This window comes from Chiloscyllium plagiosum, chromosome 9 (assembly GCF_004010195.1).
Source record: "Chiloscyllium plagiosum isolate BGI_BamShark_2017 chromosome 9, ASM401019v2, whole genome shotgun sequence".
In the NCBI taxonomy this organism is placed as follows: domain Eukaryota; kingdom Metazoa; phylum Chordata; class Chondrichthyes; order Orectolobiformes; family Hemiscylliidae; genus Chiloscyllium; species Chiloscyllium plagiosum.
Genome location: NC_057718.1, coordinates 95541741 through 95559384, shown reverse-complemented (window position 1 = coordinate 95559384; position 17644 = coordinate 95541741). Strand labels below are relative to the sequence as shown.

General features: G+C 40.7%; 1 protein-coding gene across 1 annotated transcript in view; it reads left to right on the top strand.

Annotated features, from left to right (window-relative positions):
• fermt1 (FERM domain containing kindlin 1) overlaps positions 1-17644 on the top strand; it is a 94038-nt gene that overhangs the window by 73397 nt on the left and 2997 nt on the right. Inside the window, exons 9-13 of the mRNA XM_043696578.1 lie at positions 5606-5655; positions 7855-7979; positions 10016-10122; positions 12960-13181; positions 15752-15876. Coding sequence (XP_043552513.1) covers positions 5606-5655; positions 7855-7979; positions 10016-10122; positions 12960-13181; positions 15752-15876 — 629 coding nt within the window. The remainder of the gene's footprint in view (positions 1-5605; positions 5656-7854; positions 7980-10015; positions 10123-12959; positions 13182-15751; positions 15877-17644) is intronic.

Below are 17644 nucleotides of genomic sequence, written 5' to 3'. Positions count from 1 at the left end.
AAGTGTATAAGTCCTGCTAAGATTTGCTTTCCCAAACTGCGGCACCTCGCATTTATCTGAATTAAACTCCATCTGCCACTTCTCAGCCCATTGGCCCATCTGGTCCAGATCCTGTTGTAATCTGAGGTAACCCTCTTCACTGTCCACTACACCTCCAATTTTGGTGTCATCTGCAAACTTACTAACGATACGTCTTATGCTCACATCCAAATCATTCATATAAATGACGAAAAGTAGAGGACCCAGCACCAATCCTTCTGACACTCCACTGGTCAGAGGCCTCCAGTCTGAAAAACAACCCTCCACCACTACTCTCTGTCTTCTACCTTTGAGCCAGTTCTGTATCAAAATGGCTAGTTCTCCCTGCATTCAATGAGATCTAACCTTGCTAATCAGTCTCCCATGGGGAACCTTGTCGAATGCCTTACTACAGTCCATACAGATCACGTCTACCGCTCTGCCCTCATCAATCCTCTTTGTTACTTCTTCAAAAAACTCAGTCAAGTTTGAGATATGATTTCCCATGCACAAAGCCTTGTTGACTATCCTGAATCAGTCTTTGCCTTTCCAAATACATGTACATCCTGTTCCTCAGGATTCCCTCCAACAACTTGCCCACCACCGAGGTCAGGCTCACTGGTCTATAGTTCCCTGGCTTGTCCTTACCACATTTTTAAAACAGTGGCACCACGTTAGCCAACCTCCAGTCTTCTGGCACCCACCTGTAACTAACGATGATACAAATATCTCAGCAAGAAGCCCAGTAATCACTTCTCTAGCTTCCCACAGAGTTCTCGGGTGACCTGATCAGGTCCTGGGGATTTATCCACTTTTTTGCGTTTCAAGACATCCAGCACTTCCTCCTCTGTAATATGGACACTGTTCAAGATGTCACCATCTATTTCCCTCCATTCTATATCTTCCATGACCTTTTCCACTAGAAACACGGATGCAAAATACTCATTTAGTATCTCCCCCCTCTCCTGCAGCTCCACACAAAGGCCACCTTGCTGATCTTTGAGGGGCCCTATTTGCTCCCTAGTTACCCTTTTGTCCTTAATAAAAACCCTTTGGATTCTCCTTAACCCTATTTCCTGAAGCTATCTCATGTCCCTTTTTTGTCCTCCTGATTCCTCTCTTCAGTGTACTCCTACTGCCTTTATACTCTTCTAAGGATTCACTTGATCTATCTATATCTGACATTTGTTTTCTTCTTTTTCTTCACCAAACCTTCAATTGCTTTAGTCATCCAGCATTCCCTACACCTACCAGTCTTTCCTTTCACACTAACTGGAATGCATTTTCTATAGACTCTCATTATCTCATTTCTGAAGGCTTCCCATTTTCCAGCCGTCCCTTTACCTGAAAACATCTATCCCCAATCAGCTTTTGAAAGTTCTTGCCTAATACTGTCAAAATTGGCCTTTCTCCAATTTAGAACTTCAACTTTTAAATCTGGTCTATCCTTTTTCCATCACTATTTTAAAACTAATAGAATTATGGTCGCTGGCCCGAAAGTGCTCCCCGACAGATACCTCAGTCACCTGCCCTGCCTTATTTCCCAAGAGTAGGTCAAGTTTTGCACCTTCTCGAGTAGGTACATCCACATGCTGAATCAGAAAATTTTCTTGTACACACTTTACAAATTCCTCTCCATCTAAACCTTAGCACTATGGCAATACTAGTCTATGTTTGGAAAGTTAAAATCCCCTATCATAATCACCCTATTATTCTTACAGATAACTGAAATCTCCATGCAAATTTGTGTCTCAATTTCCCTCTATTAGGGGGTCTACAATACAATCCCAATAAGGTGATCATCACTTTCATATTTCTCAGTTCCACCCAAATAACTTCCCTGGATGTATTTCCAGGAATATCCTCCCTCAGCACAGCTGTAATGCTGTCCCCCATCAAAAACGCCATTCCCCCTCCTCTCTTGCCTCCTTTTCTGTCCTTCCTGTAGTATTTGTATCCTGGAACATTAAGCCCCTTCCAATTTAGGTACAATCCGTCCTTCTTGTACAGGTCACTTCTACCCCAAAAGAGATTCCAATGGTCCAAAAATGTGAATCCTTCTCCCATACACCAGCTCCTCAGCCATTCATCTGTTCTATCCTCCTATTCCTGCCCTCACTAGCTAATAGCACCGGGAGTAATCCAGATATTACTACTCTCAAGGACCTCCTTTTTAAATTCCTGCTTAAGTCTCTGTAACCTCCCTTCAGAATTTCAACCTTTTCCCTTCCTATATCGTTGGTTCCAATGTGGACAATGACATCCTGCTGGCCCCTCTCTGAGACATCCTTGATCCTGGCACCAGGGAAGCAACACACCATTCCGTTTTTTTTGCTGCTGGCCACAGAAACATCTGTCTGTACCCCAGACTAGGGAGTCCCCTAACACAATCGACCTCTTGGAACCCGATGTACCCCTCATTGCATTAGAGCCAGTCTCAATACCAGAAACTTGGCTGTTTGTACTACGTTCCCCTGAGAATCCATCTTATCTAAACAATTCTAAATGATGCTTTACCAATTAATAGATTGCTATTGTCTTTTTACCATTATTCCCAATTCTAATCATGTTAATATGCTTTGAACATTGCTTCACAGTAATTCGAGTAATGGTTCAAGGTCAATTCTAGCAAAGCCATGACCATTCAACATAGTTCAGCTTATCTGATAATGATTGTTAGGTTTGAATCTGGGCACCTGAATCAGTTTTGTATTTCGGAGCAAATGACTGCAGATGCTGGAATCTGTACTGAAAACAAGAAGTGCCGGAAAACACAGCGGGTCAGGCAGAATTCTTGGAGAGAAGGAACAAGGTAAAGTTTTGAGTCTAGATGACTCTTCGGAGCAGATGTGAAATGTGGTGGGGGGCAGCATTTATGCAACAGGTGGGGTGTGGAGTGCTGAGGAGAAAGGGTATAGATAGTGCCTGTTAAGTGATCGGAATGTGAGAATGGCAGAACAACAGTGTGTCTAACTGCCAGACCGGAAAGAACACCATTCCTGTTGAAGGGCTTATGCCCGGAAGGTCGACTCTCCTGCTCCTCGGATGCTGCCTTCCCTGCTGTGCTTTTCCAGCACCACACTCTTGACTCTGATCTGCAGTCCTCACTTTCTCCTGGAAAGAACAGTCAGTCCCACTGGAGTGGGGAGAGAGGACATGGGGTGACAGAGAAAATAACAAATAAACCTCAAAGAAAGGGAAGGAATGGGAGTGAGATCACAATCTGAAGGTGTTGAACTTAATATTTGGTCCAGGTGTATTTCCTCTCAAAGATTTCTCACTCATTTGCAGGTCAGTTTAAATACTCTTATTCTATCAGACTTCTGCTACTCTTGAACCTAACGTCTGATAGCATCGGTGGAGAGAAAGCAGAATTAACGTTTTGAGTTCAGTGACCCTTCTTCAGAACTAGTCTAATGTTGCCCTTGGTATCAAGGCTGCGTTGTGACTCTCAGGGCCTTGCTGCTATTCAGTGTGTTACAGTGGTCTTCAACTGTGACTTTTTCTTACATTTGCTCTTACCCAAGATGAGTAATTGGGGCAGCACGGTGGCTCAGTGGTTAGTACTGCTGCCTCACAGTGCCAGGGAACTGGGTTCGATTCCAGCCTCGGGTGACTGTCCGTGTGGAGTTAGCACATTCTCCCCGTGTCTGCGTGGGTTTCCTCCGGGTGCTCTGGTATCCTCCCACAGTCCAAAGATGTGCAGGTCAGGTCAGGTCGATTGGCAATGCAAAAATTGCCCATACTGTTCAGGAATGTGTACGTTAAGAAAGAGACACTCTCATTTACATAGCACTTTTCACAAGCTTAGAACGTCCCAAAGATGTTTACAATCAATGAGGCAGCTTTTTGAAGTGCGGTCACTTAATGAATGTGTGGTGTTTCCAACAACAGAGCCCACGGCCACGCCCCGCTAAATTCCCTGGAAAATTGCAGCTGTTATTTTACTGAACAATTAAAGAAATTAATCTATCTATATTTGTGGGGCAGCATGGTGGCTCAGTGGTTAGCACATGCTACCCCTCAGTGCCAGGGACCAGGGTTTGATTTCATTCTCAGGCGATGGTCTGCCTGCGTTTGTGTGGATTTCCTCCCGGTGCCCCAGTTTCCTGCCACAATCCAAAGATGCGTAAGGTTAGATGGATTGGCCATGCTAAATTGCCCATTGTCTCCAGGGATGTGCAGAAAAGGTGGAATTGCCATATGGGTTTACAGGAATAGACTGGGGGTCTGAGTCTGAGTGGGATGCTGAGGAGAGCTGATGCAGACTTGTACAGCACTGAAACAGACTCTTCAGTTCAACTTGCTCATGCTGACCAGATATCCTAAATCAATCCAGTCCCATTTGACCAATATCCCTCTAAACCCTTCCTATTTATTTATGCATCCAAATGCCTGTTAAAAACTGTAACTGTACCTGCATCTACCACTTCCTCTGGCAACTCATTCCACACACACACCAACCTCTGCATAAAAACATTAGGCCTTAGGCCTCTTTTAAATCTTTCTCCTCTTACTTTAAACTTACTCCCTCTAGTTTTAGACCCACCTACCCTGGGAAAAGTGCAATTGTGGTCTCCTTCCTATTGGAAGGATGTTGTGAAACTCGAAAGGGTTCAGAAAAGACGTACAAGGATGGTGCCAGGGTTGGAGGATTTGAGCTATAGAGAGAGGCTGAATAGGTTGGAGCTGTTTACCCTGGAGCATCGGAAGCTGAGGGGCAACCTTATAGAGTTTATAAAATCATAAGGGGCATGGATAGAATAAACAGACAAGGTATTTTTCCTGGGGTGGGGAGACCAGAACTAAATGGCATAGGTTTAGGGTAAGAGGGGAAAGACTTAAAAGGGAACTAAGGGACAACATTTTCTCACAGGGTGGTGTGTGTCTGAAATGAGTTGTCAGAGGAAGTGGTGGAGGCTGGTATAATTACAGCATTTAAAAGGCATCTGGATGGGTATATGAATAGGAAGGGTTTAGAGGGATATAGGCCAAGTGCTGGTAAATGGAACTAGAATAGGTTAAGATAGCTGGTCGGCGTGGACAAGTTGGACTGAAAGGTCTGTATCCATGCTGTACATCTCTATGACTGTATTCACTATTCCCCCTCATGATTTTATAAACTTCAAGGATAGTCCCAGCCTGTTCAGCCTCTCCCTTTGGCTCAAACCCTCCAGCGCCGGCAACTTCCTTGTAAAGCTTTCACATTTCCCAACATCTTTCCTATAGCTGGGAGACCAGAATTGAATGCATGTTCCAAATAATTCTGTGTTGAATCAAATACAGCCATTGTTAAGGGATGAACAAGAGATAATGTTTCAGGTCAGTGACCTTTCAACTCTTGCGATTGGAAAGGCCATCAACCTGAAATGTTTAACTCTGAGTCTCTCTCTCTCTCTCGAGGTATTAGCTGACCTGCTAGATATTTCCAGCAGCTTCTCTTTTTCGTTCAGACTTCCAGCGTCCATGCTCCTCAGCTTTTTGACAGAACCACTGTTTCTGTTTTTAGCATTTTCTCTTTCTCCAAAAATGTAAAAGCTATTGAGATTAATATTATGACAGATTACTTGCTCTTTTTTTCCTCTAGGAGGACATTACGGACATCCCAAAATTAGCAGATTACCTAAACATCTTCAGGTTAGTAAAGGAATTCTTGAATTATAGTGTCACTGTATTTCTGTAATGTTAGTTCAGCTGTATATTATCTCCAATAAAAATCAGTGTTTTGTATGAATTCCAAATAATTTTAAGGAGTGGTTTAAGACATTTATAGAGGGTTGTTTTCAGGATATAAACATTTAAACTAAGCATTATTAGGTCTTATATTAATATGTAGTTTTCATACATTAAAATAAAACAGAACTGAACGGTGGACATCTAAACCAAAAATAAATTGCTGAAGAAATTCAGCAGGTCCGGCAGTATCCATACAGAGAAAGCAGAGACTACATTTTGAATCTAGTGACCCTTCCTAAGGACTGATAATAGCTAGCAAAAGGTGAAGACATGGGCTGGGTGGTTGGGAAGGAGTGAGCGGATAGACGGGAAGAGAGAGAGAGAGAGAACGACAGGGAGACAAAGGGATGGTTGAAAGAATGATAGTGCCTTTCATACGTGACTAATGTTGGAAGAACGATGTATGTTTTTAATTTTCCCGGCCCCCGTCTTCCTGCCAACAATAGAAAGCTTACTGGCATGGCCATTCGGTAGGGGCACCCACCAGTATTTAGATGTGCACATGGGATGCCAAGGCAAACAAGGCTATGGACAAAGTGCTGGAAAATGGGATTGGAATGGCTAGGTGCTCATTCTTCAATGTGCAGACTTAATGGGCTGAAGGGCCTTTTCCTGTGCTGGGAGCTTCTATGTCTGAACCGCTCAAGAACTGAATTCAAGGCCACTGCCCGTTGATATTTTGCTTGCGACATTACAAGGTAAACCCTAGTGGCCATTCCAGGATGGAGCTCACCTTGACAGGCATTCCACGTCCTGTGATACCACTGCCAATGGGTCTGCCTGGCCTCAACCTCAGCATTGAGGTTCTGTTTCTCTCTTGCACTACAGCCTGAGTAGACGTGGTGCAGGCCCACCAAAAATAGAGGGCTGGAAGTTCCTTCATGTGGCAGTATGACCATTTGGCTTTTATTTTCAGAAGCTGATCCCATCTGACAGTACCATCAATTGGAACCGGTCTTGCATACAAGGCTTTCTCTTGTTGTGGACTTTGTTTCCGGTAAACTCAACCTGATGGTTTTCTTGGCAGGGTTTGTTTTCCAGAAGTAAAATTATTTTGGGAAGATAGCAGAGTTAACATTTCTAATCCAGTCACTCTTCATCAGAACAGATAGAGGCATTGAGCTTGAAACCTTAACTCTGCTTTCTTCCCACAGATGCTGCCAGACCTGCTGAGTTTCTTCAGCAATTTCTGTTCTTGGTTCAGATCTCCAGCATCTGCAGTTCTTTGTCTTTCTTAAATTATTTGTATTTACTACCATATAAGAATAGAGATATTTTGAATATCTAAGGAGAAAATGTATCCATGACTATGAGGTCCTACATGCAAGAGGTAGACCCATTTGAATAGATATATTGCAATATTTAACTTGAAATGAATCGATTTCTGAGTTTTGTTTCACAGATGCTGGAGTGGCTATATACCACTCCATCATGTGAAAGCTTGTTTCAGAATTAAACTCACCAAATAAGGAGATACAATACAAAAACAGAAATTGCAAGAGAAACTCAGCAGGTCCAGCAGCATCTGTGGAGAGAAATAGAGTTAATGTTTCAAGTTCTTCAGAATGCTCCTAAAGAAGGGTCACTGGACCCTAAAAGTTAAGTCTACTTTCTCTTCATTGCCGGACCTGCTGAGTTTCTCCACAAATTTCTGTTTTTGTTTCAGATCTTCATCCACAAATACCACATTATTGTATTAAAGAGGATTAATTGCAAGTAAACTTCCCTCGGGTGGGGAGAGTTCAAAACTAGGTGGCATAGATTTAAGGTGAGTGGAGAAAGATTGAAAATCTGAGGGGCAACTTTTTCACACAGAAAGGGAGTTTTGTATGTGGAATGAATTGCCAGAGGAAGTGGTAGATACAGGTACAGTTACAGCTTTAAAAAAAAACATTTGGATAGCTACATGAATAGGAAAGGTTTAAGAGAGATAGGGGCCAAACAGGCAAGTGGGAATAGTTGGGAAACTTGGTCTGCATGGACGAGTTGGACTGAAGGATCTGTTTCCCTGCTATCTGACTGCTTTCAAACTGAACGAAAGACTCTGAGCAATTTAAACTTTTTTTGAATGTAGACCTCAAAATATGTTTCGCATTTCAGACCCAAAAAACTGACGCTGAAAGCCTACAAGCAATACTACTTTATTTTTAAAGATACCTGCTTATCATACTTCAAGAATAAGGAAGCATCTCAAGGAGAACCAATTGAAAAATTAAACCTGAGAGGTAAGAAACAGAGTTTAAGTTTCTGCAGATCAAACATCGCTTAAAAAGCCAGGTAACGTGTTCTAAATTCCAAAACTTAAGTTACAAATCTAATATTTTAACAAGATGATAGTGGCATTGTGGTAGTTGGAATCCCATCATTACAGGTAGTGAAATTTGAAATTTATAAAATTCTGGAGTGAAAAGCTAGCCTAATGGAGACCTTGTAAGTAGTATTAATTATCATTAAAAACCCATCTCGTTCACTAATGCCTTTCAGGGAAGGAAAGATGCTGTCCTTACCTTGGTCTGGCTGACATGTGACTCCAGACCCACACCAATGTGATTGACACTGAACTCCCCTCAGATGGATAATAAATGATCGCCCTGCCAGTGGCACCAACATCCCATGAACGAATAAAAACAAAATTTATTCTGATTCAATATCAAATTGACGAGGTAATTTATTTTCCTTAATAAAAGCTACAATGAAACACAATTAGACCAAATTAAACATTGAACTGAAACAATTGGAGGTTTTCCATCCATTTGGCAATATTTCCACTTTCCATATATAAATTCCTTTAACCCCTCCATCTCCCACTCCGATTTAGACGCCCCCCCCAGCTTAGAGGGCTGGCATAGATGTAAAAGCAACCTTCCCTTAGGTCTGTATACCATTTCCCACATTTTTTGCATTCAAATTCAAACATAACCGTGACTTTCTACAAAATAATAAATTCCATTATGTAAGAAACAGTCCGCAGTTCTACAAAGTGCATATCTGTATTAGGATCCCTCTGCAAATTGTCACAAGTGCAGGTGTCACTGATTTGCCAGACACTAATAGGTGTCTTCCACCATATTACCCTGTTCTGCTATATGTCATAGGTTACACAACAGTGACGTTATTATGATGCCTCATTTATTAGGTACCTAGAAATTTGACAAAAATATTTAAAACACATACCTCAATATGATCACATTTGTTCGTGGAACTCTCAAATAATATGTTGTTTATCAACAATTTTAATTAAACTTTAGATCGCAGAAGGAAATAACTTTTTGCATAAATGTGAATATTAAATATAATGTCTCTCTGCATATCAACTAAGATTCTGATTTATTAAATAATTGAATTTTAAAGTTGGATGCAAGTAATTCTAAATCGGAAGATGAGAATAGGAATCTATTGGAAAAGTTACAGAAAATTGTGACTTGTATAATATACACTTTGTCTTCCTCTACATTAGCAAATAACATTTGGATGAAACTGAGCTTCTGAGAAGAAAGAAAAAAATTCTAATATTCAACATTGAAAATTATCTTATAAATTTGCCTTAAGATGGCTTCAAAAATGGAGGGAGAGATCCAGAAAACTATGTATTGTGGGGTGGAGGGTCGTGATTTGGCAGAGCACCAAGAGAATTGTTGCATGGTTTATAAGGCTAACTTAGTCTGCTAATCAGGTTTCACTGAAGTAAAGAATATTGCATTTGTATAGCAGTATTCTGACCTCAGCATTTCCAAAGATGCTTTACATCGTCATTGCTGCTCCCCCACGATCCACCATCTTCTCAGATCTCTTTGGAAGCCTCGTCACCGTGGTTCCCACACAGAATCTTAAAAAAAAAACATTTAGAGCGTGCCAAAAACTAAATTAATTTCCTCTGGAGAAATTGGGGTTAATTTTCTGCTGCAGGCAATACGTGTTGCCCATTGGGAGTTACTGGGATACCCAAAACCGACAATTTTTCATCTGTGGTGGACCAATTTCACACAAAAAAAAACCTCCCTAATAAGAAAGCTGCTTTGTTACCTATATCAGTACCAGTTTGTCTTTAATAAGAGCGGTAATTTACAAAATGTGTAACGCCGCAGTATCTCAGAATGTAAGGGATTAGTCTGGGGTTAAGAGTGAATCCAAGAAACACCACAGGCTTTAATACACATGCTCCCAAAACACACACAAGCATACTTGAAAACCCTTTATTCAATTTATCTGTCACATTTCAAGTCTCACTTAACTATTTTCCTTGAAACTTTGCCTAATACAGGATGTGAAGTTATGCCAGATGTGAACGTAGCAGGACAGAAATTTGGGATCAAGTTGCTAATTCCTGTGGCTGATGGCATGAATGAAGTATACATAAAATGTCACAATGTAAGTCTTCTACTGTAAGTTTTATACATTCACAGGAATTAACATGAGCGAGGTTTTGCTTTGGTGCATGTGAAAACATTTCTCAGCATTCGATGGCAACGACAGGGAATTATCACTCAGATTTTGAGAGGGATTAGGGAATTAGCTGGCCTTGGTTAAGCAAGATTCTAATTTGGAGTGATTAAATGACTTGGCTTATTAGCATACTTCACTGAATATATAACTCTTTGTTTTAATAAGAACCTCACCAAGGGGCAACACGGTGCCTCAGTGGTTAGCACTGATGCCTCACAGCGCCAGGGACCCAGGTTCAATTCCATCCTCGGGCGACAGTCTGTGTGGAGTTTGTACGTTCTCCGCGTGTCTGCGTGGGTTTCCTCCGGGTGCTCCGGTTTCCTCCCACAGTCCAGAGATGTGCAGGTTAGGTGAATTGGCAATACTAAATTGCTCAGAGTAGCCAGGGATGTGTAGGTTTGGTGGGTTAGCCATGGGAAATGTCAGGATTACAGGGATAGGGTCAGGAGTGGGTCTGGGTGGGATGCTCTTTAGAAAGTCGGTGTGGACTTGAGGAGCCTGTTTCCACACCTATAGGGATTCTAATGATTTGGGATGACACAAATCTAGAAAGATACTGTTCAGAGATAGGGACATTGCCACTGCACCACAACAACTCTGACCACGTATCCACATACTGTGCATGATAGAATTGAAGTTTCATAAATAGCAAAGGGGCCTCAGAATTACACAAAATACAACTCAGATCAAAACTAATCAAGCCACTTTGTCCTTGTATAAGATTTTAGTTAGGACTGCATTCAGTTTTGTGGGTGGTGACGTAGATGATCTGTGGAAGATTTACGTAAGGTCACTAGATTTAACCCTAGTTTAATAGCCCTTAGCCATCTGACAGTCAGCAAAGTGGGTCTTTGGGAAGACAGGATTGAAGTGATTAATGTTTTGAAGTGATCAAATTAATTCTGCTTGAGCAATTTATATCAGCTAGGGAAAAGGCATTACATAATCTATCCCAGCAGAAAACAAAACTATGTCAGGAAATTTCTCATAAGATGGTTGTGGATAATTGGAGCAATATCCCGAATTGTGTGGCCTGTACAGTTGTTTTAGTCTAATTTAATCCAGAAATGTGTAATAACATTACTGAACAGGGTAATTAGAAAATATCTATGCATGCATAATGTTAGCCCTGTCTAATGTTACATTTATCCATGTCAAGGGACTTTTGCAGGATGCAGACCCATTCTCCTATTATATTTTATTAGATTTAATCTTTACTTCATATTTAGGGTTCCATCCCCAGCATAGGTCTCCCCATTACAAATTTGTTTTGGTCACTAATGCAATTAATGATGAGCAGCATTCCCAACATAGACCCACCAAAGAGCACCATTACTGTTACTGATCTCCCCACACATATCCACTTACTTGCTCAAGGGAACACGACTAATTTGCTGTCCAATTCAGGTTAGCAACAACTTATCAAAACTTTCCTAAAGTCCAAGTAAATACTGTTAGTATTTTACCTCCTTAGCTACTTTCCCAATAATCTCAAGCAAGTTGGTTAGGCACAACTTTCTTTTTCAGAAATGTCTGATGATACTCACTGTATCACAATGTTCATAGCTCAAGTTGTCCTTTTGCGGGGTTCACAATCACAGTTACCTAATATAAGCAGATGACCATTAGTAAGGAATTTTCAGAGGGTTTATCAAAATATGTTCCGAAGCAGTAGTTCAGGTGCAATGCTTTATTTAATTAGACAAAGGATATATGACCTGAGACAGATGCATGTGTCATAACAATCCCGAAGCCATCTGTAGAATGGAGAATCAAAGGTAGTGGACCTTAGGATTTGGAGTAGCAGGATGTTCATTTCAGATTTCACTTAGCCTTTGATGGTACTGGTTTTCTCTCAAGATGACGATGGCTCATTCTCTTGAACTCCATCTCCTTCTGTTCCTCCCTCCCTCACTCCTCTCCTCCTTTCTCTCTCCCTCCCTCCAGTGCTCTGGGCCCAATAAATCTCCAATGACAGTTCAACAGTGGTGATTCGTGTAACCTTTGCTTTGTTTTCATATGCTAGGGATTTGTTTGGAGAAGGCTACTTATTACTGCAACAGCTAAATGAGGTTTCATGCTACCAGGAAACACTTAATACGGAACACTAAAAGAATTCAGCTTCAGAAAACTCCAATTTCCAATAGTCCTTTCTAACAACTTCCAATAACAAACTAACTCGTAGACCTATAGTTTCCTATTTCCAAATCGCTGCCCTGTTAAATAATGGTACTACTTTAACCACTTCGAGTTCACTGGAACAATCCCAATTCCCTATGAGCTATTAAAAAAATGTAAACAAGAGGGTTATTTAACATAGCCCAAATTTAGACAGCATTGGAAGGAATGATATTGTATCATCCATAAAGGAACATTACTTGGGTACTTATTTTTTTTTAATTATAAAAATCAACAATATCATTGACCTTTCCTTGCTATTTTACTTCGTGTTAGCATGCATTAGGTATGGTACTAATTAGTGCCTTGAATCCAGTTGAAGTCTTGCTAAAAATATTGTAAAAATCAACAGGAGCAGATTCTTCATTTATCAAGGAGCATCTACATATCAGCTTGAGGGACATCAAAATGGATTGAGATACTAATGGACATAGCCCCAAAACAGGGGTCAGATGGATAAACTGAATGGTCTTTTTCAAGTGGTTCCCTGGCTCCGTATTAGATTTGTTAGCCAAGCTGACTTTATGTTTCTAGCTATTTTAAATGGTTTTATATTAACACCAAGCATTGATGGTTGACTGCAGGAAACACAATATGCTAAATGGATGGCTGCTTGCAAACTGGCTTCAAAAGGGAAGACTATGGCTGACAGCTCATACCCCACAGAGGTGCATGACATTCAATCTTTCTTGAAGATGAAGAACGTGAATTCTGTGCCTCAGGTGATACAGGACTCAAATGCCCTGGACGTGAATCCAGAATCATTGGTGTCACGAAAATACTTGAAAAAGTTAAAAACTAAACAGGTATGGGTTTTTGACTGATACAATTATACATTTCACTTTTTCTTCCCCCATGCAAATCAGATTACTAGGGATGAAATGAAAATACTTTGGTCCATAATGTATAAAATTCTACATGAAAAGATTGAATGCTCACATTAGTTTTTATTTCAGAATCAGCCTGCAAATGGGGCGGCACGGTGGGTCAGTGGTTAGCACTGCTGCCTCACAGCACCAGGTTCCTAGGTTCAGTTCCAGCGTCAGGTGACCGTCTGTGTGGAGTATATCATTGTTAGACTTTAACCAATCAGGACATCAATTTCATAATAACAAAAATCTGTCTTGAAAGCTCCAACAGACTACTTGAAGGAGAATCCCATATTTCTGCGACACCTTATGTGAGGAATAAGTATTTATTGATTCTGTTCCTGACTGGCCTAGCTCTCATTTTAAGATTACGTCTCCTTGTTCTGCCCCTATCATATTTTAACATTCCAAACAACGCGATCATTCATTTCCCCCACTCCTCCCCCAAACCCTTGCCAATCTTCTATAGCCAAGAAATGATAAGCTAAGATTTTTTTAACATTGTGCTGTCTTTGTCCTGCACCTCTTCAAGATTATTAATTATATTCTTCCCAAAAAGTGGGTCCGCGTTTGATCAAGAATCCAGATGAGATAATGACTAAGGCTAGACTCCGTTACAATGCAACTCCTCCCTTATTGTTTCTCAGCCCCTTAAGATTAAATGTCAAGTTTCACTTAGTCTTTTTGATTACGTTTGGTTCCCGTCCACTAGTGTTTAATGATTTATGTACTTGTGTGCACCCAAATCCTGTTTCTACTTTGCATTTTGAAATAGTCCATTCAGCCTGGGTTCAAAGTATGCACACACATGCCCACTGTGAATTCTAATTACATAGTTCTTTCAACTCATTTAATCTGACCACGTCTCTTTATAACTTTGCTACACTGATCCACAGTACTTAATGCGCTTCCTACCTTAACAGTCACCTGCAAACTTGGATATGCAATGCTCTGTTCTCTCATCAGTCATTAATAAATATACCTGACCAGATTGTTGCAAAACACTACCCATCACCCTCGGCACCTTCAACAGACAGAAGAGGAATAGGCAAGGGGAGAAAAAGATGCAGAAAAAGGATCGAAAGAAGGCATATCTGTAACTTAGCCATGGGAATTTTATTAGTGTCCAGTATATTCCATTATAATATATAGAATACATTAGATCATTCCTGCTTCTTCTGTGCCAACTAATATTTCCTGTTACCATGGCTGCACTCAGTACTTCCACTAGTGCACTACAGAATTTTTAACTCAGTCAGAATGAATGCTCAGATTTAAAAAGGAAATGTTGTAAAGTCATGGAGGAACAGCATGAAGAGGCTATAGGTGTTACATAGGTCTAACCATTTAGAATGGGTATCAGCCTCTCTGTAGCCTGACACTAATTTCTGATAGTATTGGTTTAAAAAAAAAGGGTACAGAAGTGTGCACCTGTCTCTTTTCTCACTCTTGCATTGTTGAATAGATTACCAGGAGCAAAGTTGGCAATGGATCAATAAGAGAACAATCAAAAGATCAAATTGCTGTAACTTATTTTGCTAAATAATTTTATTACCTATGCTCAGATTTATGATCAACTCCTTGCCCATGGTAAATTGTTAAATTATTGCGGGTGGTGAAGTAGGCACTGAAGTGGGACATGGCATAGAACTGGGTGACACTAGGCACTCGGACACACAAGATGGGCGCCGGACCAAACACAGACACTGCCTGGGGCCACCAGAATGCTAGCACAATGCACTCACAACCTAGTTGATTAGTTTAAGGCGGGTGGGGGATGGAATATACATGAGTAGAGTATACTGCCCAAAGTGTCTGGATCCAGCCAACACCTTTGATAGAAATGCTACCTGTTTGATACTGGCTCAATACAAAGTGCAAATAGCCAGGGCTGCAATATTCGTCCTTCTCAGGAAGAACGATTACTGCCCATTACTAGAGCAATGGATTTCCGCACAGACATTGAAACTGACAACGACGGTGCTGAAATTAACAAAGGCTGCGCTGGAACTGATAATGATTGCATCAAAACTATCAACGATTCTATAATGTTTACAACAAACAAAGTATGTTCAGAGACAATAACCTCATCAGTGACTTCTTATATCACTAAATGTATAAAAGTATCTTGACTTGTGCTCCAGGTTGAGAGAAGAATCGTAGCTGACTATTGAGCTGTTGGTGTCTTTCTCTCCCTGGAGCTCCGGTATTTCCTTGTACAATAAACTCTGTGGTTGAACCCCGACTCTGACTCCGAAGCTGGTGATTTTCCCCACAACAGCGCTAACGAGTGACAAAGTGATGACTTGCTCTTCAGTCTGCCCACTGTTCTTCCAAGGTTGTACTCAAGTCTGTACTTCTATACACAAGTGGATTGAGCATCTGTACATATACACACATAATATATATGTGATGCGTCAAAGAAAAAGCTTGGGCACATTGAAGTAATTGTACTTGTCGCAATAGCTGTACTACATTAAATTCTCTCTTGGATATTTGGTTTACAGTTGACAACACGCATCCTGGAAGCGCACCAAAATGTTGCCCAGATGACCCTGGTAGAAGCCAAGATGCGGTTCATCCAAGCCTGGCAGTTACTGCCAGACTTTGGAGTTTCTTATTTTTTGGTCAGGTTAGTGACATCTAAGAATATTGTATTGGTTTGTATTGGCAAGGCAAACTGACATTCACATTAAAACTCAAATATAAATGACTCAAAGGCAAGCTTTCTTATTTTTATACACATACTTTAATCACTAAAATTGTTTTTAAGTTGTATTCCTAGAAATACAATTACCACCGACAGAACTGGTGACTAATCAGTCTGAATTATTCAGGCCCTTCCCAGTGATTCAGTGACTTTTGTTTATTAGTGAAGATATCACTTTTATTAAAGTTTGCATATTTGTACAAAACTACACGTAGGTGAGGCAAAAACATTTTTAAAAAGTTACAAAACCCAAATATAGTTGAAATAAAGTTTGATTTAAATGTTCACAAATTAAATTACTTTCATGCAGGAAAAATGTTAAATCAAACGTAGTTTTCCTACTTCACAATAATTGTTCAATTTAAGAATAAGAAGGTAAATGAATTAAAGATGCAAGCTTTTCAATGAATTAAGCAAAATAATTTCTAAAACAATGGAGATGGATTTAAACATATTTATCAAAATTTCTAGTACGCTGTGGACAATTCACCTCAATCATATATTTTACTCCACATTGTCAAATACTTTAATTGTTCCCCTTCATATACTGCTTATGAATTGTTTGTCTGTCAATAGTCCATCTTCTACGAATGCAGAGATACACAACACAGTCTTAGAGTCAGAGATGCACAGCATGGAAACAGACCATTCGGTCCAACTTGTCCATGCTGACCAGATATCCCAACCTAATCTAGTCCCACCTGCCAGCACCCTGCCCATATCCCTCAAACCCTTCCTATTCATATACCCATCCAGATACCTTTTAGATATTGCAAATATACTAGCCTCCACCACTTCCACTGGCAGCTCATTCCATACACATATCACCCTCAGGCCTCTTTTACATCTTTCTCCTCTCACCCCAAACCTCTGCCCTCTAGTTCTGGACTTCCCCCACCCCAGGGAAGAGACTTTTTCTATTTACCCTATCCATGCCCGTCATGATTTTGTAAACCTCTATAAGGTCACCCCTCAGCCTCTGACGCTCCAGGGAAAACAGCCCCAGCCTATTGAACCTCTCCCTATAGCTCAAATCTTCCAACCATGGCAGCATCCTTGTAAATCTTTTCTGAACCCTTTCATGTTTCACAACATCCTTCCGATCAGAAGGAGACCAGAATTGCACGCAGTATTGCAAAAGTGGCCGAACCAATACCCTGTACAGCCGCAACATGACCTCCCAACTTGTAGACTCAATACTGTGACCAATAACGTATACCAAATCCCAACTCCTATACTCAATGTATCTGTCCGCCGCTATCTTTAGTGACCTTTAAAAGACCCACAAGATTGGAAGAAAGTCTATGGATTCTGCTTATTGCCTCACTATAACAGAGGTGACTGGAAACCCACTACTAGAACAGCTGTAGTCAGAAGTCACATGACATACAAGCTTTCAGAGTACTGCTCCTTCGTCAGGTGAGTGAAGGTGAACTTCATCTGACGAAGGAACAGCACGGCTAAAGCTTGGTGATTTTAAATAAACCTGTTGGACTATAACTGGGCATCTCCACATCGGGAAGAACTGTGGGCACCAACTAATTATGGAGTCCTAACCTCCCTAGAATGAGATACTGGAACTCTACTGTATTACTATATGGGTGTTCAAACATGAAAGTGTACAAAAATCTCTACATAGTTATATTAATATTTCCAAAACCATCTGTGATAAATCTCTATGGTGAAAACA